At 49.3% G+C, this 20,198-nt stretch overlaps 1 protein-coding gene across 1 annotated transcript; it reads left to right on the top strand.

The window, feature by feature from the left end:
* Positions 1–1,819: 1,819 nt before the first annotated feature.
* On the top strand, positions 1,820–19,398 carry SCARB2 (scavenger receptor class B member 2). Its single transcript, XM_030947520.1, has 12 exons — positions 1,820–1,971; positions 6,725–6,882; positions 10,453–10,600; positions 11,691–11,879; positions 12,489–12,580; positions 12,825–12,944; positions 13,734–13,912; positions 14,077–14,195; positions 14,845–14,918; positions 16,322–16,373; positions 16,960–17,118; positions 18,442–19,398. The coding sequence occupies exons 1-12, from the start codon at positions 1,855–1,857 to the stop codon at positions 18,481–18,483; spliced, it is 1,449 nt and encodes a 482-aa protein (XP_030803380.1). The 5' UTR covers positions 1,820–1,854; the 3' UTR covers positions 18,484–19,398.
* Positions 19,399–20,198: the final 800 nt, after the last annotated feature.

Below are 20,198 nucleotides of genomic sequence, written 5' to 3'. Positions count from 1 at the left end.
ATTCCTTCCCTTACAAGCTTTTCCTGCTTTGCATAGACTCCAAGGAGCCGAGCGCCTGGTGTTGCACAAACTGAATGAGCCACATCACAACTTCAGTAAATCTGGCTTTTGATGTTTATTCAAGATATTCCCAGTGCATGGGACAGGACAATTTCACTGTGTCCATGCTGTCCAGAATGGGCCTTGTCTGCCTCTTGTCTCAGTAACACCATCATGGTGCTGGGAAGGGAAGATGTGTCCCTGCTTGTTTCAGGGATCTGGAATTATGACACACAACTGTGCCTCGAGCCAGCAGTGCACCCACTGCATTCCCAGGCTGCACTCCAGAGCTGGAGCCACTCCTCAAGGGAGTGTTTGCAGTGTATCATGGCTGCTGAGCACTTCCCTGGCTTCCAAAGGTAAAATGATTTGCCAGAATAAAGAAAATAATTCACGCTCAGAATCTAGAAAATCTGTATGGAGAAACAACATGATTCTATGCATCACATGGGTAGATTTTTATGGAAAAAGCCAAAAAGCTGAGTTAACCAAACCCAAAATTCTGTAGGAGTCTTTGCTTGATCTATAAATATCTGTGCCAGGGTTCAGCTAAAATATTTTACAGTGAAGGAAACGTTTATGGTTTACAGAGGAAGAATTCCCACAGAAGAGTCTTTCTAAGAGGAGTGTTTTATCACTCTAGTTAAATTAGCCTTCAAAACCAGATTCTAATTATGTACTCTGGTTCTTGGTTTTTGGAGAAATGGTGATGAAACAGGGCTGAGAACACCACTCTGGAATGAGAATCTGAATGAAAGAAAGCTGCCAGAACGACCTTTTTTTTTAAAAAAAAGAAAGAAAGAAAGAAAGAATTTTAACTGTATGGGTGGAACCACAAAAATTCTGGTTTTCCAAACAGCTGTGACATGTGACCTCAGCACTTTTCATAAACAAAAATATCCAAAAGGGCACACAGTAACATAACACTGTTGCTGCAATCACAATTACAGGAAGAAGCATTTCTAAGGGAAGATGCTTCAGTCCATCCTAGCAGGAAATCCACCTGATAGGCCACTTGCCCTCCTGCTCGGGAAGGCATTACTGGGATCAGGCTGGAGCTGGGAGCTGCCAGCCTCGTGGTTTGACTGAGAGAGCTGACTCAGGGACTGGGGGAACACTGGTGCTGCTGATGGGGCGTGGGATGGCGGTGCCGGTCGCAGGGCTTTCCTTCCTCTTGTGCCACAGGAAAGCCGTGGGGGACAGGGGTTGGCATGACATCCATCGCTTTGTTGCAGGTGTCTTTCCCTCCTGCTGGCAGTGCTGGGTGGGGAAGTGGAGCAGAACATCCCGCTGGCTTTTGAAAAAGCAGGTACATTGATGTGATTGATTTTTTCAAGAGCGGTTTAACTGTGTTAAACAGCTGAACTGCACTGAAGTGTGGCAGAATCCGCTCCCTGCCATGCCTAATTCAGTCTGAAGGGAGCGTGAAGCGCCTCTAAGCTTTCCCGCAATAATCTCGCTGTGGAATTGCTCCTTGTTTTGCAGAGCGCCCTTTGGCGCCGCCCGCCGCACCGAGCGGGGCACTCCAGCAGCGCCATCCCCAGCGGGCGGGAGCCTTCCGGCTGTGCCAGGAGTCCTTGCGGGCAGGAACCAGCCCCGTTCCTTTGGGATACGTTATCCCGGCCCCGGTGAGCCGGGGGAGCACCCCCCGGGACAGCAGAGCATCCCCGGCCGAGCGGCGGCGGCTGCGGCGCCGAGGGCGGGGAGCGGCGGCTGCTCCCGGCGCTGGCGGGCGGGGCCCGCGGTGCGCCCGCCCCCGGAGCCCGAGGCCGGCGGAGCCCCGGCGCTCCCTGCTCGGCAGCGGCGGCAGCAGCCATGAAGTCGCTGTGTCTGGTCACCGTGGGGGTCCTGGCCATGACGCTGCTCATCGCCAGCATCTCGCTGCTGGTCGCGCACGTCTTCCAGACGGTGGTGGATCTGCAGGTGAAGCAGGTAAAAGCATTGCCGCCTTGCCGGCTCGGTCCTTGTTTGCTGGGTTATTCCTGTTCAAAATAGCCGAGGGAGGGAGGGGGCTGGCTGCCTCCTTGCAGCGGCGGTGGGTGAGTAGGCAGGAGCATCCCTGGGCCGTGAACCCCCCCTGCCCAGCACCACCCGGCTGGGCTGGGGCTCAGAATGGAGCTCAGGCTGCACTGGTCCCTGAGCTGGGTAAAAATCGGGTGAGGATGGGTAAAAATGTCTCTTCTTGAGGCAGCTTTACTGGCTGTGGGGCAGCAGCTGTAGCAAGGAGTCCTCTCCAGAGCAGCAGCGCCTGAGAGGAGCAGGGGGCACCTGAAGCACCTCTTCTTTTTGACATCTCTATCATAAATTGCTTGCAGTTTTCATACCTGTTCTGCTGCTCCATTTACTGGTGCCTCTGGAGCAGGGCCAGAGGTGCTGTGGGCTGGAACACGTGGTGTCTGCCTGTTCCCCAGGCTGGGTGATGGCAGCCAGGCATTTCACCAGGTTGTTCCATACTCGGGGACACCCATCCTGGCGTTGCTGGGGATGCAGAGGCCTGCACTGCTCCTGCCCTGCCTAAGCTTTTGTTTCTCTCCCAGAATGTCTCTGTGCATTTATGCAGTGGCCCAGTGAGAAGGGTCAGCTGTGTTAGTAACTCTCTTGGAATTCCTTTGTAGTGAACAATTATTTATCTATCTGAGGAATATTATTTTAGCTCTTATTCTCACAGAGAAGCCAGGAACGCTAACCCATGAAGGGATTTGTCCAGGGCTGTTGTCTAAGTGGTGACCAGATTATCTGTGATCTCCTAACCTACTGTTCTCTCCTCTGGGCTGTTGACGGGGAGCATTTCCTACCATGGAAACTGCATTGTCTCGATTCGGTTTGGTTTAGGTTGGCACTGAGCTTACAGCTGGTTGTGCCACTTGGAAGCGCAGCTCCATCCCCCTGATCTTGGCTCTCCTTGGGAAGGAGTCTGCCCTCCCCTGCATCCCAGAAGTTCTGCTTCCAAGTGTTCTTGCTGCTGTTAGTGGGGTGGGAGCAGTGCTTTGGAGCAGGACTGTCGGGAATTAGGCGTGATCCTCCTTACGCGCATTATCTCCCCCGGCCGCCTGCTCCTTCATCGCAGCAACTTATGTAAGAGCCGCTTGCTGTTCGCTCAGCAGGCTTGCAGTCATGCAGGATAAAGTTTCCAGAGCTCAGGCCTTTCTTTGCTGCCTGCTGCTCTCCAGCCCGTGCTGGCACACATCTGGATTGCAGGGAATGCTCTGCCCGGCTCCCTGCCAGGGGTGCCAGCTCCCGGAGCGCCTTCTGCGGCAGCCACACCCCCGGGCTGGGGAAGCACAGCTTTCAGGCCCACAGCACGCTGCTCCCTGTCACTCTGCTGAGCTGGCTGCTCTCCACATTTGCTTCATCCCACGTGAGCTTCCCCTCATTTGTGTGTAGTCGGGAAAGCTGCTGTCTCTTGTGTAACCGCCTGTGTAGCTTAGAAAATCTTGTGCAAATAGACAAATCTAAATTTGCCTTTGGAATGGGCAAGACCTGAGCTTTTGCAAGGAGTCCCTATTCCTTTGAGGGCTTTCCAGGCGTCCTGGAGCAGGGCTGTTTTTGCAGTCTCAAGTGCAGCTGGAGTGGAGAGCCGTGTTTTGGAGCAGCTGAAGCACCTGTGTTTCCACGGCCAGCACCTGGGAATGGCTGAGGATGGCTCTGCTTTCACTGGAGGTTATGTGCAGCAGCCTTTCCAGCCAAAGGCGGGATCTGGAATACAGAGAAGGTGTGGGAAGACTGGGAATCCAGCCTGCTGTCAGACTTCACATCCCCTTGGAAATCAATGGGCAGATGTGTTGTGACAAGAACACTGGCAGCACTTTTCCCAGAAGACATTCAAATCTCATCGACTTATTCTTTGCTATTTTTTAAAATTTCTGTGAACTAAACATGCCATCCCAAGCAGAATTCCAAAACCTGTTTGTTATCAGGGCCTAGCGCCTGAAACTCTAGAGTCATGGGGAAAAATCAGTAATGAACAAGGATGAATCTTCCCCAGGAGAAAGGCATTCCAGCTGCCAGTGGTGTTGCTTTGTGCTCTCTGGTGGGGAGATGCTGGTGTATTTATTGCCATAGGTGTGCAAGTTCAGAATACAACCTAATATTATATACATTTATATATATGTGTATATATATGCACACACACAATCAACCTTGGAGCTGTGCTCCTCATTTCAGACTTGAAAGTCAGTCAGTCCTTCGGCCCAGGTGTTTCCTTCACACCACATCCCTTAGGCTGAGAATTTTAGAAAACACTCTTCACACCCCTTGAAATTCCACTGGACTTGTCACCAGCCATCTCTTGAGCTGAGTTGGCTGGAATGTTTCAGGCCCAAAAGGATGAGGAAGATGTTTTCTCCTTTGATTTAGCTGATGTGTTGATCATTTTTTGCTGTTGTTGTTTAATGCAAAACACTGGAGCTCTCAGGAGAGTTTAGTATGAAGGCCTAGCTGAAGGATCCATTGGGATGCTCCTTTGGGGCAGGCCATTCCGAGAGAGGTCTGTTCATGCTGGTCTGAACACTTACCCCACCACCTTAACAAGGTGCAGTTAAAATCTGTCATAGATGAACACATAAAAGTGCATCTTTGAATTAAAATGTTTAGAGGTTCCAAGAAATAAAATGAAATAAAGGAATTAAAATTTCTGTGTAGCTTTCAGGAATGTTCAGTACCATTTCCCACTCCCACCATCAGTGCCAGTAGCTGTTATATTTGGGAGGGAAAGCTCCCTATTTATTTCCTGTGTGTAAAGCACAGTCACAGCAAGGAAACAGCAGCAAATGAGAGGGCTGTGGGTTCAGGGCTGGCTGATAAATACAGTCAGCAGGAAGGCTGCTTTGGAACACTGGAAATGAGGGTGGACTCCACTTGGAAAGGAGAAGCTCTGATGTCCTTGTAATATCCTGTGATAGACTGAAATATCCCTGGTAACATTTGGTGAAAATCAGAAGAAAAGAGCTTACCATGTTTCATTACTTGTCAGTTTTTGGGAGTCTCTCTGATTCCAGCTCACGAGTTTGCTGTCACTGTGTAATAAATAGACACTTAATTTCTGTGTGAGATGCAAATTGTGCCATGCAATGCAAGAAATAAATCTGGAATGAATATGACCAGTGAATACAGAGATGAGTCTCCTTGGCATAAACCGTAAGAAAACAGGATCAAAAGCACCAACCTGTGTAAGAAATTGTATATATGAGATGCTGGTAGTTCTAGACAAGTGCTCCAAGCTCCTCAAGCGTGTCTGAAACACATTAAATTTTGAGGTGCACTCAGAATAAATGGGATTTAATCCTATGGGGAAAGCAGGCTGCAAGTGCAAAGTGCCACCAGCTGGGCTGGCTCTCACTGCCATTCAGCATTACTGCTGCCATGCCAAGCTCCTGCCAACAAGTTTGTCTTTGAAACAGTCTTCTCTTCATCTCATCCCTCAAAATTAAAATCTACATGGAGAGAAAACAGCTCCTTAAGTAGGAAGGCCAAGAATGAGTCCTGAGGCAAGTGTGGCTGATAAGACCCTGTGAACATTGACCGCGAGCTGGCAGCTGTCCAGCCTGTGCTGCTTCTGAGCTTCCACTCACAATATTCCACTTGTTTTCTCAGAAGAATAAAAAGAATGAGTGTTGATGAGACCCATTTAATTGCAAATCATTCCCCTCCTCCCTTTTTTCCGCCTACAGGTGATGTGGTTTTCAAAGATAGAGTTTTCTTTGTGTTTACTCCTGAACGTTCCCTCTGCCAGCCAGATTTCTCCGTGTGACCACTGCAGCAGTTCAAGAGTTATAACTACATGAAAAGCATTTGATTTGATGGTGGGGATGTTTTATAAATGGGGTGAATTTCATCCAAAATGGGACAGTAATAAAGTGAGAGATTGAGACCTTTGTTGTACAGCTCTACATGACAGGTGTGGTTGTGACTTTCCATGTAAGGTGTATATACTGATAAGGGGTATCACTGAAGTAAGGGAATTAGTGTTTCATTTCCTAAGTGCTTCTGTAATAAGTAATGGTTTATAGCTTGGTTACCAAATAGACTGACACACTGTGGGTCTGGAGATGCAGGTGCTGACATGGCTGTAGGAAAGAAATTAAAGACAGAGGGAGAGCAATCTTTCCCCTATTCCAAGACCTTGGAAAGGCACAAATCCTAGAGTGCCTATGTGAAAGCAATTTGTCATTCACAGTTTTGCTCACAGGCCACTGAAAAACGAAGTCTGATTGCTTTGGAGACAGAATCTCACAACTGTGTTGGAATCTGACATTCTTGGGCAAAGAAATCATCAAGGCCAGGACTCTGTTGGCCTCCCAGCATTGAGTTGTACTTTTATCTGTAATGTTGGCATGTTTTGTGGTGTCTTGCCCCAGGTGGAGGTTTTTACTGATGCAGGAAAGGAGACAGGATTGCTGAGTAGTAACTGATCAGTCTCCCTTCTGAAAAATGCCAGGCACAATTGTCTGTGGGGAGGAGTGGAACTACAAACCAAGCAGTGCTGCCCCTGGCCTGTGGCCAGGAGAGCAGGTGCCTGGCTTGATTGATGTTGAGTGAGCTGCTCCAAAGTAAAGCAGATCTAGAACTGGGGTCTCTCTTGAGTCTTACTACCTGTGCTTGTTCCCAGGGCATGGAATTCCTCTCTCCTGTCAGTGCCATGCAGCATGATAGCACCAGCAGCTGATGTGCCTTTCTCTTGTTTCAGGGAACAGTCCTGAAGAATGGCACAGAAACCTTTGAGGCCTGGGAGGACCCTCCCCCCCCAGTCTACATGCAGTTCTACTTCTTCAATGTGACAAATCCTTTGGAAGTGCTCCAAGGTGCCACTCCTCTCGTGGAGGAGATAGGACCATACACCTACAGGTAGGACCTTTCAGGAGTTCCACACTCCACAAGAACTCTGCTGTGTGAGGAATCCAGAAGGCTTGGGCTCCCATTCTGGGAGAAAACCTAGGTGTTAATGTGTGAGGGGAGATTTATCCAGGGGAGCATGGTCACAGCCCACACAGACGGCACTGACACTTGCAGCTGCTTTCAGATGCGGCCAGTGACTTCTGTCAGATTTTGGGCCAAGTTTTGCTGCTGTTCTTCACTGCTGGACACAGAGGAAGTTAATGCATCCTGGCCTGCTGTCTTGTGAGCTGGGTGATGTTTGGAAGGCTAGGGAGAGCGGAGTGTTGCACAAAAGTGTGACTCACGCTTGCTCAGGAATTGGTTCCTAGCTGGAGTTGCACCATCCATGTAGGTAAAATGTGACCAGAAAAACACTTAGGGTGGTTCTAAAAGGGTCTTCCTGAGCCAACCCTCACTAGAAAACCTGCTTAGCTTTTAAACCTATCTCTCATTTTTACTGATGGATTTACTGAGGCCACGTGCAATGTTAAATACTGTCCAGCTCCTAGAGCTGTCCTGTGTGGCATGGAGAGATTTGAAAGTCTCCCTTACAAACGAGTTTTCCTTTAGATCTGTGATGTGCTCAGCTGCCTGCAGCCATGTCAGCCAGGAGCAGGCCTGTGGCAGGAAGGGCTGTGGTCCTGGGAGTCCTGCTGTGACGCGGAACTCATTCTCACAGCAGGAAGGTGGATTCCTGACTGTCAGCCTCACTTCTGGTCACACAGGCTCATCCAGGCTGGGCACGGGCTCAGTGCCAGAAGGAACTGTCTTTACCTAAGCTGCAAAATTATCAGAATCTCTTGGTATTTGAAAAAAGGCTGGAATGAAAGCAGAAGTTTTTGTGGTAGCCTCGATCTCTGTGTTATCTCTTGCCTTTCAGTTTCCTTCTTCCCACAGCTCAGCTTCCCTTCTCCCCCTGCCTACAATCCCTTCCCCTGTCTCCTCTGCATTCTAGACCTGTTTAGTCCTGGCAAACTCCTTGTGGTATTTTGGCAAAATCCCTGCTATTACAGGAGCAGCAGAGCTGGAGAAAAGATGATCCACAAGCTCTCTAGTTCCCAAGCTTTCCTTCAGGTCTGTGTAGTGTAATGCTGGGCATCAGTCAGCAATGTGTTCAGTGTAAGGAAGATGAACAGGACTAGCTCCAGGGTTCACACAGACTGGCATTCAGTCCTCTTTTCCAGCTTCTTTCCCTTTCCTTAACTCTGAGTCTCTCCTGGGTGTCCCACACCGCCTGTTTTGGGAAGCTGCATCTTGTCCATGGAGGAGCTCGGCAGGGTGGGTGGGGCTGGGACTGGTCCCTGCCCCAGGGGAGGCCCAGCCTGAGCTGCTGCTTTGCTGGAAGAGCTTTTCCCTGCATCCCACACCAAGGGCTGCCTGCGAGCAGGTCCCTGACACCAACCTTCCCTGAGGTGTTCTTGGTGGGGACAGGGAGGGAAGGAAAGAGGCTGCACATTCCAGCTTCTTCTGGCTGGTTTGCTTGGCCTCATTCTGGCATGCCTGGACAGGATTCCCCTGGGCCCTGCTCTTCCTCCATAGAGGGAGAAGGAGAAGTTAGGAAGTGGAGAGCTCTCTTGCAGCAGGTTCTGTAACCCTGGCCTGCTCTGGCTGCATCAGGCTGTCAGCAGTGGGTGGGAGGAGAGGAGCTGTGTGGGAGCACAGGGAGGGCTGTGCCAGCCACACTGCACGCTCCAGCCAGGGAAGAAACTTCCAGCTGCTTCCACAGGCCCTGTGTGGCAAAGCACTGAAGCTTCATTTGGCCTTAGCACATGGCAGAACACCCAAAATGCACAAATGTGAAGTGCATGGCTCTGTGTTTTTATAAAACAGGGTGTTTGGGGAAAGGCTGGGAGTGAACTGGGCCAGACAAGCAGAGAGGAAAAAAATCCAGTCAGTGACAGGGAGGGCTCCAGAGAGTCTCATCCTGCAGCTCAGACTTTTCACCAGCATACATTGTAAAGCATTTCAGGCAGATTCTGTAACAAAAACATAGCAGTGCTGGTGTTTTTAAATCCTGGAAGTTGAACTGGCAGCATGTAAAATAAGTAATTACAAAGTTCAAGCTGCCTGTCTGCCCAAGCCTGCTGAGTCCCAAAGAGCACTGAAATATTGTCTGGTCTTGCACATATTTACAACTTTTTAACTTCAACATCTTAGAGCCTTAGTAACGTCCTACTCATATCCCTCATCAGGGAGTATTATTTTCCTCTCCAGAGCTGGGGAGGTGTCTCAGATTACTCCTGGCCTATTTTAGGAAGGCATTTCACAGCTGTCCATTTCCATCCCCTCAGTTCCAGCCCTGGGGTATGAAATAGATTGCTGTCCAGGAGGGTCTTGCCAAGTCAAGCTGGAAGTGTTGCCAGACCGAAATATTCCTGGGTGGAGGGATGCTGAGGAATGGTAGAGACACTTAGGGTAAGGAAGAGGGGAAGTGGTTGGTTTCTGATAGCAGTAGTTTTCACAGGCCTTTCCAGTTTGCTTTAGATGTGAAAACTGAGCCAGAGTAATGCAGCCTGCTGTGAAGCTGCACTGATGGATCCAGTGCAACCAGGACAGAACCTCAATCCAAACTGGAGGCAGAATATCAGAGCACAACATCTGGCAGAACAATTCTCCCTCACATCTTGTGACTTGACATTTGCCCAGGCAAATGTGAAAGTCAACAGGCTCCTGAGTCACTGCAGGCTGAGGAAACAGGAGGAGTTTCCCCTCCTGTGTGTGCCAGGCGGTGAGCAGCCCGCTGCCATTTCCCCTTTGGGGTTTGCTGGAGCCACAGTGTGTGTCAGCAGAGCTGCAGAATCCTGGCTGGTCAAGTGCTAATGGCAATGCAAATTGACTTTCTCGTCGGGCCAGCAGGTAGCACTTGATGTTCCTTGCCAATTGGACTGGTCTGTCAGCAATCCTGAGTTTTATCCTGCTGTCTGAGTGCTTAGACAGGAACAGCAGCAACCTTCCAGGCCATGGGGAGTGAAAAGCAAAAGTTCAGTTGAATTTCTGTTGTGCCCAGGATTCCTGCTCGAGAATTAAAGGAGAAGAACTAAAATGAGGCTTGTTCTGTGGTTGTGCCACATGTAAGCCCTGGTGCCACGTGCTCTGAAGGCAGCAGAAGGATTCTGGTGGGTTCTTAGGTCAGGCTCATGACACACATGCAGCCTGTGTCTTTCTGGGAGTGGATTTCGCCTGCAGCAGAGGCAAAAGTTTCATTTTCACACTGGACTTCAGGGCAATCTCATATATAGTGCCTTTAAATCCTTCTGAGCCGTCTGAAATTGTTGTCCTTCCTTTGAGGTTTTTAAAGATGAGGCAAAAATACAAAGTGCAGTTAGCACACAGGGTGCCATTTCTGGAAATGCCCCATGAGATCTGCCTCAGCTCATGCAGACGCAGCAGGGAGTTTGTGTCAGTGAGGGCATCTTCTTCCAAAGAACTGAAAATGCCACCCTTTATGTACTTAAAGCAGTAAAACAGCCATAAATTAACTGTGACTAATGCTATGTCTATTTGTTTAACTCAATCAGAGAACAAACTCTTGTCTTTCAGGGAATACAGGCCAAGAGTGCACGTCCAGTTTTTGGACAATGGAACCAAAGTGTCTGCTCTAAACCCAAAGACTTATGTATTTGAACCTGAGAAGTCAGTAGGAGACCCTGAAGTGGACCTGATCAGGACAGTAAATATCCCTGCAGTGGTGAGTTCTCTTTTGTTCCTGCTTGGAATTCATCCTGACACACTTCAGAAGGAGCAGTATGTTGCTTCATCCTGACCCTCTGTGGTAGATGAATGTGATGGAAGAACAAGAGAGGCAGCTCATGTTCTGGGCAGATGCTGGTCTCACTTTGGGGCTGGACTGTTGTGGGGGGCTTATTTTGTTCCTCCCTCTGCTCACATCTCTGCAGTGCCTTCCCCTGGTGCTACAAGATCACACACTCTCCAGGGACAGGGAGAAATCAGGCTTGCTGAGCTTCCATGAGTCAGTGAAACCAGGGAATCAGTGATGTCAAATGCCTAGGAGGAACTCTGGCTTCTGCGTGAGGGTGTTGGGAATGCTTGGGGTTATTTTGTCAAATTTGGAGAAGCTGCCTCCAAGTCTGCTTCTCAAACCAGAAACAAACTGCAGTAGAGCAGTTCCAGACAGAGCTGAATAAAATTAAAGTCAAAAATGCACCCCCAGACTGCGCTAGGTGACCAAGAATCTCATGGTGATCACAGGCAGGCCATTATTTTGGTCTTATACAGGGATAGCATGAGAACAAGCAGATCCCAAGCTGTCACAGAGGCAGTCAGCCTCTACTCAAATACTTGGGGGTGTCATTCAGCCTTTGCTCTCCATCCTGGTTTAGTTTCAGTTGCAGGGTACTTTCATTTCAGCTTTGTCCCCAGCATTTCCAAAAATGCCTGATTTTACAAGTGAATCCAGAAATGCTCTGTATGAGTAGTAGATAGGACTCAGCTTACTGAAAGTTGCAGACAATACAGACCCTGTGTTTTCAATTCCTCCCAGGCATCTCGTGGTGGTAAGGATTATCTCTCCTTCAGATTTTTGGCTGTGATGTACTGTAACAGGCAGTATGAGAAGAACCACGGGTTGGTTAGCCCAAAGGAATGCCCTCCTTTTGTTATGACCTCTTTAAAGGCCTGTTGTCAGCTGGAAAGGAAATAAATGTTTGAATTTTGGTGAAATGGGTGCGCAGCGGAGGAAAGTGTCTGTGCCTGGATGCAGCTGATGGTTTGTTGCCCAGCAAATGTGACCATTGCTCCCTCATTCCCATGCCCTGCAGACTGCCATGGAGTGGACCAGGTCGACCCCTCTGCAGTTTGCCACGGAGGTGCTGCTGCTGCTGTACCAGGAGTCGCTGTTCACCGTGCGCAGCGTGCACGAGCTGCTCTGGGGCTACAAGGACAAGCTGCTCTCCACCATCCATGTCCTGCACCCCGAGATCGACCCCGTCTTCGGGCTCTTCAGCAAGGTAACCCATGGCCACACCTGCTGCTGTTGTTCCTGGGAGTGATGGCACTGCATGGGAGGAATGGATAAGCTTTCCAGGCACAGCATCCTCCGCTATTGCCTGTGCTCGCTTGAATAACATGGGCTTTGTGGGGCCACGTGTGCAAACTGCCAGAAAAATGTCCTGATTTCCTTAGTAACTGACTGAAATTGGATGTTAATTCTGTGCTGGAGCCATTACTGGCTTGCACAGTATTTCTGGTCACTCCATGTCATTTTGGTCTGAGGGGAGTCCTTGCTTCATGGGGATGTCTGCAGTGCTGAGGTTATTTCTGTGGGGTTATTTTCTTCCTGAGGGCTCTTTATTCAGGGGCAGCCCTAAAAGGGAGAAAAGGCTCATCAGGTGTTGTATTTCCTGTGTTTGGGAAGTGTAAGGATCTTTCCCAGTCACTTCCACCTCATTCCTGTTCAGGGTGGAGTTCAATGAACTGCACAGCTCTCAGGGCCAGTCCATCACTCCTGGGGTGGATTTGGAGTGGTGACAGCTTCAAGTCCTGCCACCCCATTGCAGTGAGCAGCCAGGTGCCACAGGAGGAGTGGAGCCACTGAAAGCTCCTGCATCTGTTTGCAGATGAACGGAACTGATGATGGAGAATATGTTTTCCTGAGTGGGGAGACGAACTACCTGAACTTCTCCAGGATTGTGGAGTGGAAAGGAAAAGAGTAAGTTTCTCAGTGTACTGTTGCTTCTGTCACAATCTGCCCCTTGCTTGCCTGGAGCCAGTTTAAAGAGAATGCGAGTGCAACTTAAACCCATTTCAATCCCTTTTGTTGTTAGCAGAGCTGAAGCAGGAGGAATTGGCTCTGTACAGGTCTGATTCCCATTTGCCTGGGCCAGGAGATGGCATGGCCTGACTGCTGGTGGGGCATCTTTTAGCCCTTGCCCTCTTTCCTTCCCTTTCCTCAGGTCCTTGAGCTGGTGGACAACAGAGGAATGTAACATGATCAATGGCACAGATGGGACATCCTTTCACCCGCTAATCAGCAAAGATGAGAACATTTACATCTTTTCTTCAGATTTCTGCAGGTAAGGTGAAGACAGTGGCGGTCAGGCTTCAAAACAGAGTGTTTACATCCATTCCTCTCAAGGTGTCATGTTAGGCTGGTGCTTCTCCTCCTGTGATTTCATTTAACAGTCACAGTGTTCTGCATTTATTTGTGGTGAGAACATGAGAGTTACAAAAAACCCCCCCAATCTGCAGTTAAGGATGTGTTATTTCAAAATGAAGATATATGAGGTGAAAATTTGAACAAAAACTGCAGGGACAGACTGGGCTGTAAGGCTAGTAGTGAGAGGAATGGAAGGATTTATATGAGCTTTCCTTAAGCTTCTTTCCTCCAAAGTCTTCCTCTGTGCTGTGCTTTTTCAGAGAACCCAGGTTGCCCTCTTCAGAGATTTATGACTTTACATGATGCCGTCTGAAAAGTACCAAGGAAATCTTGGCCTTTCCTTCCTTATGTAACACCTTGTGTCCCCTCTTGCTGATTTCCCAGTGCATGAAGAACAAACCCAACCTGGAATTATTTAAATCAATACAGACACGTGTTAGGCTAAATTCAGAACCTGCCAGATTGTTCTGTCTTCCACAACCGTGTTCCTTTCCCGGTCCCTCCCAGGAGAGGTACCAGCACTCACACCACGTGCAGCAGTGATGTGAGGACTGTCTGTTGTGTGCAGCAGCAGGGTGCTGGCATGTGTGTTTGCTGATCAGAGTGTGGTGGGACTGCAACCCAGGGCATCAGCAGGGGCACGTGTGCGGCTGGGCTCAGCGCTGCTGCAGCCTGACAGGCCTGGCCCTGCTCTGCTTCCCCGCAGGTCCCTGTTCCTGGTGTACGACAGCTCGGGAGCCGTGGCCGGAGTGCCCACGTTCCGCTTCGTGCCCTCCTCCATGGTGTTTGCCAACACCTCGGTGAACCCGGCCAACGCCGGCTTCTGCGTGCCCGCCGGCAACTGCCCCGGCACCGGCGTGCTCAACGTCAGCGTCTGCAAGCAGGGTACGGCCCAGCCCTGGCTGCCCCACAGCCCCTGGGGCTTGGGGGCTCCACAGGGGCCCCTTCCCCTCTCTGCCAACAGCTCAGAGCTGTGTGGTCCTCCAAAGCTTCCCCAGGTCCTGCTGGGCATTTGGTTTTGGTGGTGACTCATTGTTCCTGCATTCCAGGTGCTCCAATATTTCTGTCAGCTCCACATTTTTACCAGGCAGATCCAAAGTTTGTAGAGGACATAGAGGGCATGCATCCCAGAAAAGAATACCATGAGACATTTCTGGACATCAATCCCGTAAGTGCACTCTTTTTTCAAGGGTTCTGTAGGTGAATGGATCCAAGTACCTGGGTTCAGGTCACCTCCTTGCGTGGTGGGTGTTGGCATAGTCCCACTGACCTCAAGGAGTCTGTAGTAGTTCTGTGATGCTGGATGGAATGGGAGATCCCTTTGGGCACTTTGGGTCAGCTGTCCTGTCCCTGTCCCCTCCCAGTGTCTCACACACCCCACCCACCCACTCACCGGCAGGGCTGTGTGAGAAACAGAGAAAGGCCTGGAGCTGTGCAAGGGCTGCTCAGCAATCACTGAGCATCCCTGCATTACCTACGCTGTTTTCATCAGGGCTCCAAAACACAGCCTGATGCCAGCTGCTGTGGAGAAAATTAATTCTCTCCCAGCTAAAACCAGTACAGCAGTGATCTCTACACCCCCATAGACAAATGTGGGTCAAGGAAAAGAGCACAGTCATGGCCTGCCTGGTTTACAGAAACAGTGCTCTGACTCACCGGGCTGTTATGTGCAGCTAAAGCAGGAGGAAATTCCACAGCTGCTCTCCTCAGGCCCGGTGCAGATCCTGCTGCGTGGTGTGTAACAGAACTGCATTCTCACAGTTCTCGTTCTTTCACCTTCACTGGGTTTTTTAACACTGATCTCTTTTATTCTCCAGCTGACAGGGCTCGTCTTGCAGGCAGCCAAGCGGATGCAGGTCAACGTTCACGTCCGAAAATTACCTGAATTTTTGTGAGTGCTCTCTGCTTCTGGGTGGAGTCTCATGTCTAAGCTGATGTTCAGCATGATTTGTTCTGCAGTGTTCTGATGGAATATGGGATGGAGAGAGCAAGTGTGAGAGAGGGAAGTACAATCAAATCTCAGTTCTAAGGGGCAGTATGCTCCCCTCTCACAGATTCTCGGGGTCGGCTGCTTGTTCTCTGCCCCCGAGGTGAGTTGGGTGGTCCAGGGAGCGACCCCAGGCTCTGAAGAATGAGACTGGACTCTCTGTTGTTCGGTCTTCAGGTTGTTTATTAAGTCTTATCTACAAAATTTTCTCCCTGGCAGACAGAGGTCTGACCAGCAAGGCAGCCACGACGCTCTCCGCCCGCCCCCAAGGCTGCGCCGTCTCTTATACCACAAATCACGTATATCATATTTACCTTTACCTTCCAATACCTATCACCCATGTTAGACAGTGCACCTCTATTCTAAACCAATCCACAAGTGCTAACATCACAGCAGAAGATGGAGGCCAAGAAGAAGAAGGAGAAAGGCTGGACACACCCAGTTCCTTCCATCTTGCCTCCTGAACCCCCATACCAAAAAACCCAAAATCTTCTTTTCCAGCCCGTGATAATTTCACTATTATTCTACCTAAACTGTTGTGGTTTGCTGATCTTCATATAAGGTTGGTAATTTGCTCCATGGGTCATAATCAAAACCACAGGTGTCTTGGGCTCTGTGACAGGGTCTCTGAGACCCCTAGCAGGGGTCCTGGTGTCCTGGACAGCCAGAGGTGTGTCCTGGGTCCCGACAACAGATCAAGCAGATTCTGTAGTTCCACCTGCAGAGTAAAGAATCCTGAATGGCAGTTACTCCTCCTGATGTTTCCTGGCACAGCTTGCCTGTAATAACTACAGCCCAAGTATTTTATCTACCCAGTTGCCTTGGGAGACTCAGGGGTGTTCTTCAGGCTTGTTTCCCAGTGCCCAGGAGCTGTCACAGTAACACAGCTCCTGCCTGAGCTGAGATTCCCCATGTGCCAACTGTTGGGGGATTTTTGCTGCTGTGCCCATGTGGCTTGGACAATAGTTCCTGTGTTTTACAAGTAGGAGTAACCTTCAATACATCAGCTTAGCTCAATTCCTGCTGCCTGGCACAAATCTGTCACTCAGTTACCAATGAGCCCTGGATGGATCCCTGTCTTTCACTGCCCACCAAATCCCAAAATTACACCCTGCTCCCGAATCAGAATTTATCCATCTGTGAGATTGAGATTGTCCTACTCCAGCAGGGAGGTGAAAATACACAGCAAAAAGGAACAGCTCAGAGGTTTTTTAGGGACACTTTCCTCTTTCATTGTTCTTGTATAATCTGTCTTCACAACCCTCAAGTGGAAAAGTTCCAAACCCATAATTTTTTTTTCCATGCAGTGAAACCGGCAACATCCGAACGCTGATTTTCCCTGTGATGTATATAAATGAGGTAAATAGTTTTGCTGTCTTTCCAGCATTGTGGCATGTTAATGCTTGCAGAAATACCCTCTGAGCCTGCCAGAAAAGAAAATGCCGATTTTCTTGTTGTTTGTACAGCAATAGCTAGGAAGCTGTTGCTGTTTCTTAACTAACACCCTCCTGCTGTTTGTTGTACTGTTAATTTCAGCCTTCCCTAACACTCTCAGTCAGACACTCCTTTTAAACTGAAAGGAGTTGGCCATGAGGAAAAGGGGTGCTCAGACAGAGGCAGGACTTCAGGAGATCACACCTTTTCCTGAGTCATCTGCTGTGAATATTCCTGTGCTGTAGTCAGATGACTGAATCAATTTGTGTTAGTCCGTTCCTAAACCAAAAGTTAAAAATCCCTATTTTCCTTTGAAATAGACTAGGTAATCCCTGTGCCCCCTGGAAGAATTTTAGGGGGAAAGTGTGTCAGGAAGCAGTGAAGCAGTTGTGGAGAGTTGTGGGAGTGTTGTTTCCCTGCCCTTCACAAAAGTGATCTTACAGAAAGCACAGAAATAAATAAAGGTTTGGGGTTTTTTTTTTAATTTCCTCTTCATCTCTCTCTGCTCCAGAGTGTTCTGATTGATGAAGCATCTGCCAGCAAACTCAGGCACGTCCTGCTGGAAGCCAGTGTTGTGACTGGGATCCCCTTTGTAATCATGGCTCTGGGGATTGTGTTTGGGATTGTTTTCATTGTGCTGGCATGCAGGTCCCAGAGGATAACTGAAGAGGTAAGCAGCACTTGCATTTGACTTTGCTTGCTGTCCATCTGCTTGCATTTAGTTTTTCTTTCTTTTTCCTTTTTTCTTTTTTTTTTTTTTTTTTTTTTTTTTTTTTTTGGTTGATTTTACCTTTTGGTGTTTTTCTGCACGTGTTTTTATCTTGTTTTTGTTGGGAATGACCTTTCTAGGGAGGGGAAGTTTTAATAGACTCAGAATAAACGCGCCAAAGCAAAGGAGTGGAGTTAATCCGAGAAGCCTGGTAAGGCAGGTCCTGTCTCTGTGCCAATTCCCTTGCCAACAGTAGTGAAATAAATCAGCCTGTCTAGAGGACCCTGAAGGATAAGATGCAAAACTTCCACCATATCTGAGGACAGATTTAGTTGGTGTCAGTGTTCTCAGCAGAAGAATTGCGCTGTGCCAGTGGGTTATGTTCCAGAATCACGATGCAAATTTGTGGCCAAAGAACAGATGAATTGCACAGACAGCAGCAGCAGCAGGAAGTATTCTCCACTATTGTCTATTTACAAGACAGCCTGTAAATCTGTTTATGAGCGCTTCTGTCCCAAGATGACATGCTGGCATAAGGCGCCTGTCAGGGCGAAAGCTGATGCCAACATTTCACCTTAACAGGGCTCAGATGGCACCAAGTGTGGAGCCTTTGGTTAGAGGAATAGCCTGGGTTCTCTAGGAGGCTGTTTTCTCCTCATAGTTGCTGTGGGCTTACTGTGTTCTCGTGTGTTTGGTGTTCCCTAAATGCTGTTTTACAACTTCCTTCTGTGCCTGGGGAACCCCTTTGGATCAGTGGGTCCCACTGCCATCCCATCCCCATGCACTTCAGTTTCCTGTGCAGGAGAGACTGGTCCTTTTTCCTTTCCTTTTTTTCTGAGCCTGCCTGTGCTGTCAGCAGCTCAGCCAGGGTGTCCCAAGGCCTGTCCTGGGAATTCCTGCCCCATCCTGCATGCCCAGCTTCAAACCAGCTCTTTTGGATGTGCTGGAACACTCTGCAGGGGTCAAAGTGACAAAGGACCACCTGCATTCCATGCTTTTCCTGCTTTGCTTTTTGTTGCTTTTCCTGCAAGCAGAGTTCATCCAGCAGTCTGCAGCTCTTCTTGTGCTCCCTGGCTGGTTCTGGCCTTCCCTCCTGTGTCAGGGGCTGCAGCAGGGCCCTGCCCAAGCTGCCACCCACCCTCTGGTGCTTCCTTAGTGCACCCTGGCTCTCTTGGAGGGAATTGTCCTTAGAAGTAGGAGCTTTTCCTTTCCCTGCTTGGAGGCTTCCCATGGTGGAAGGTCTCTGATGGCCACGTTTCACTTGCTGTGATTTTGTTCTTGCAGAGCACGGAAGAGGAGAGGTCCCCACTCATCAGGACGTCTTAGTAGGTTTCATTCCCCCTGTGAGCTTGGAGAGCAAACGATTAGAGCTGACCTAACACCAGCTGTCCCCTGTGGAGCCATGCTTGTGTCCAGCGCCACTTTTGGTGGGACAGAGGTGGAAGGGAGTCTGCACTGGCAGCCAGGGAGGAGACTTTTCTCTCAGCTACGTTCCAACTTCCAAACTCCATTTGCAAACCGCTCTGGATCCTGCTTTTCTCAGCCCTGCCCTCTGTTTGTACCCGCACTGGCAGCCACAGAGGATCAGCACCGGGGGCCAGCCCCGTTCCCTGTGGGAGTGACACGGGTGGCAGTGCCAATGGCAGCGGGCTCCTGGATGGCCCTGGGACAGGGACACACAGGCTGTGGGCTGGGTGCTGCCCTGTCCATGATGTGTCCTCACTGCAGAGTGTTTGTCACTGATGTCCTTGCTCCTGTCACAGCACAGTGTGCAGCTGACCCGCCCCAGAGGTGCAGCTCCGCGTGGGACCGAGCCAGCGGCTGGAAGTGCTTCTCCATGCAGAGCACCTCGGTGTTCCCACTCTGCTTGCTAGCCAGGCTTTTATCCTTCGGGTGTGGGCTTTGTTCTGCAGCTTCAGGCACCACAGCTCAGCCGTGCTCCTGGGCTGCAGGGGACACAGCCGCTGGGTGGTGCTGTGGGGGTTTGCTGGGAATAATGCAGACTTGGCATGTGTGGGATGAGAGCGCCACTCCGTGTAATGGACAGGGTCCTGAGAACTCCTGACACTTTTTTACTTGTCAAGCAGAAACTTGTGTTAAACGTCACCAAGGTTCCTCCCCCGCTTCCCCATTAAAAGAATATTCTCCTCGAGGAATGTTTCCATTAGGTAGTGAACTGTGTGTTCCAAGTGTGTAACTGTCTTCTAAAGAGGGGCATTGGGGTGTGCATTGCTTGGGCCTGGTTTGGGGTCTTTTTCCTGACTGCTGCTTTGGTTCCTTCCCTGTGACAGTGGGGAGGCCCTTGAATGGATTCTGCAGAGCAGCTCTGGCTGCCCCTGGATCCCTGCAAGTGTCCAAGGCCAGGCTGGATGGGGCTTGGAGCAGCCTGGGATCATGGAAGGTGGCCCTGCCCACTGTGAAAAACAGAATTCACTGCTTGGAATTTTGAGAAGTTTAATAATAATAGGATTTAAAAAGGACCATATTACCAGGGCTGGGGTGCTCCTGAGCAACAGCTAAAGAACACCCCGGTGTATGCAGCCAGTGTTATCTTTATACTGTTACATGAGATACATGCATATTCATGTGTTCCCCGCATTATTCAAACATTCTTGTGAACTTTGTGATGTTTTGGGAACTCCTTTGTTTGACTTTACCATCCAGCTTATCTGCATGACATCCTGGGTGTCAGGTCAATATATTTTTCTCCTTGTGCCTACATCCTGCTGTTTCACATCCCCTGATAAGGATTTAATGTGTCCTCCTTAAATTTAACGTGGTATTCTCTAATTGTCCTCCAGTGCTCTGGTTTGTGTCAGGGTTATCTTATCACTTGGACAGGTTGGTCAGTGCGTGGCCTTACACTGTTTTTAGTTACACAAAAGCCTCTTTTTTAAAACATCTTATGTTTTGCTAAGATCTACAACACAATACATTCATCACACTATTATTTCCATGAGTGATACACAGATATTATATTGATTACACCACTATTTCTATAAGCATCACAGTGCATGCTTAAGCTCATAGATGATATTTTA

Source organism: Camarhynchus parvulus, chromosome 4, assembly GCF_901933205.1.
Source record: "Camarhynchus parvulus chromosome 4, STF_HiC, whole genome shotgun sequence".
NCBI classification, from domain to species: Eukaryota; Metazoa; Chordata; class Aves; order Passeriformes; family Thraupidae; genus Camarhynchus; species Camarhynchus parvulus.
Note: the sequence above shows the minus strand (reverse complement) of the source record. Positions and strands in the feature narration are given on the sequence as shown.

Bases quoted from the DNA above. Each gene is read 5' to 3' on its own strand.
- SCARB2 (XM_030947520.1), top strand. From the start codon at position 1,855: ATGAAGTCGCTGTGTCTGGTCACCGTGGGGGTCCTGGCCATGACGCTG. The intron at 12,945-13,733 runs GTAAGGTGAAGA...GCTTCCCCGCAG, and splicing joins TTTTCTTCAGATTTCTGCAG to GTCCCTGTTCCTGGTGTACG. The intron at 14,196-14,844 runs GTAAGTGCACTC...TTTATTCTCCAG, and splicing joins CATTTCTGGACATCAATCCC to CTGACAGGGCTCGTCTTGCA.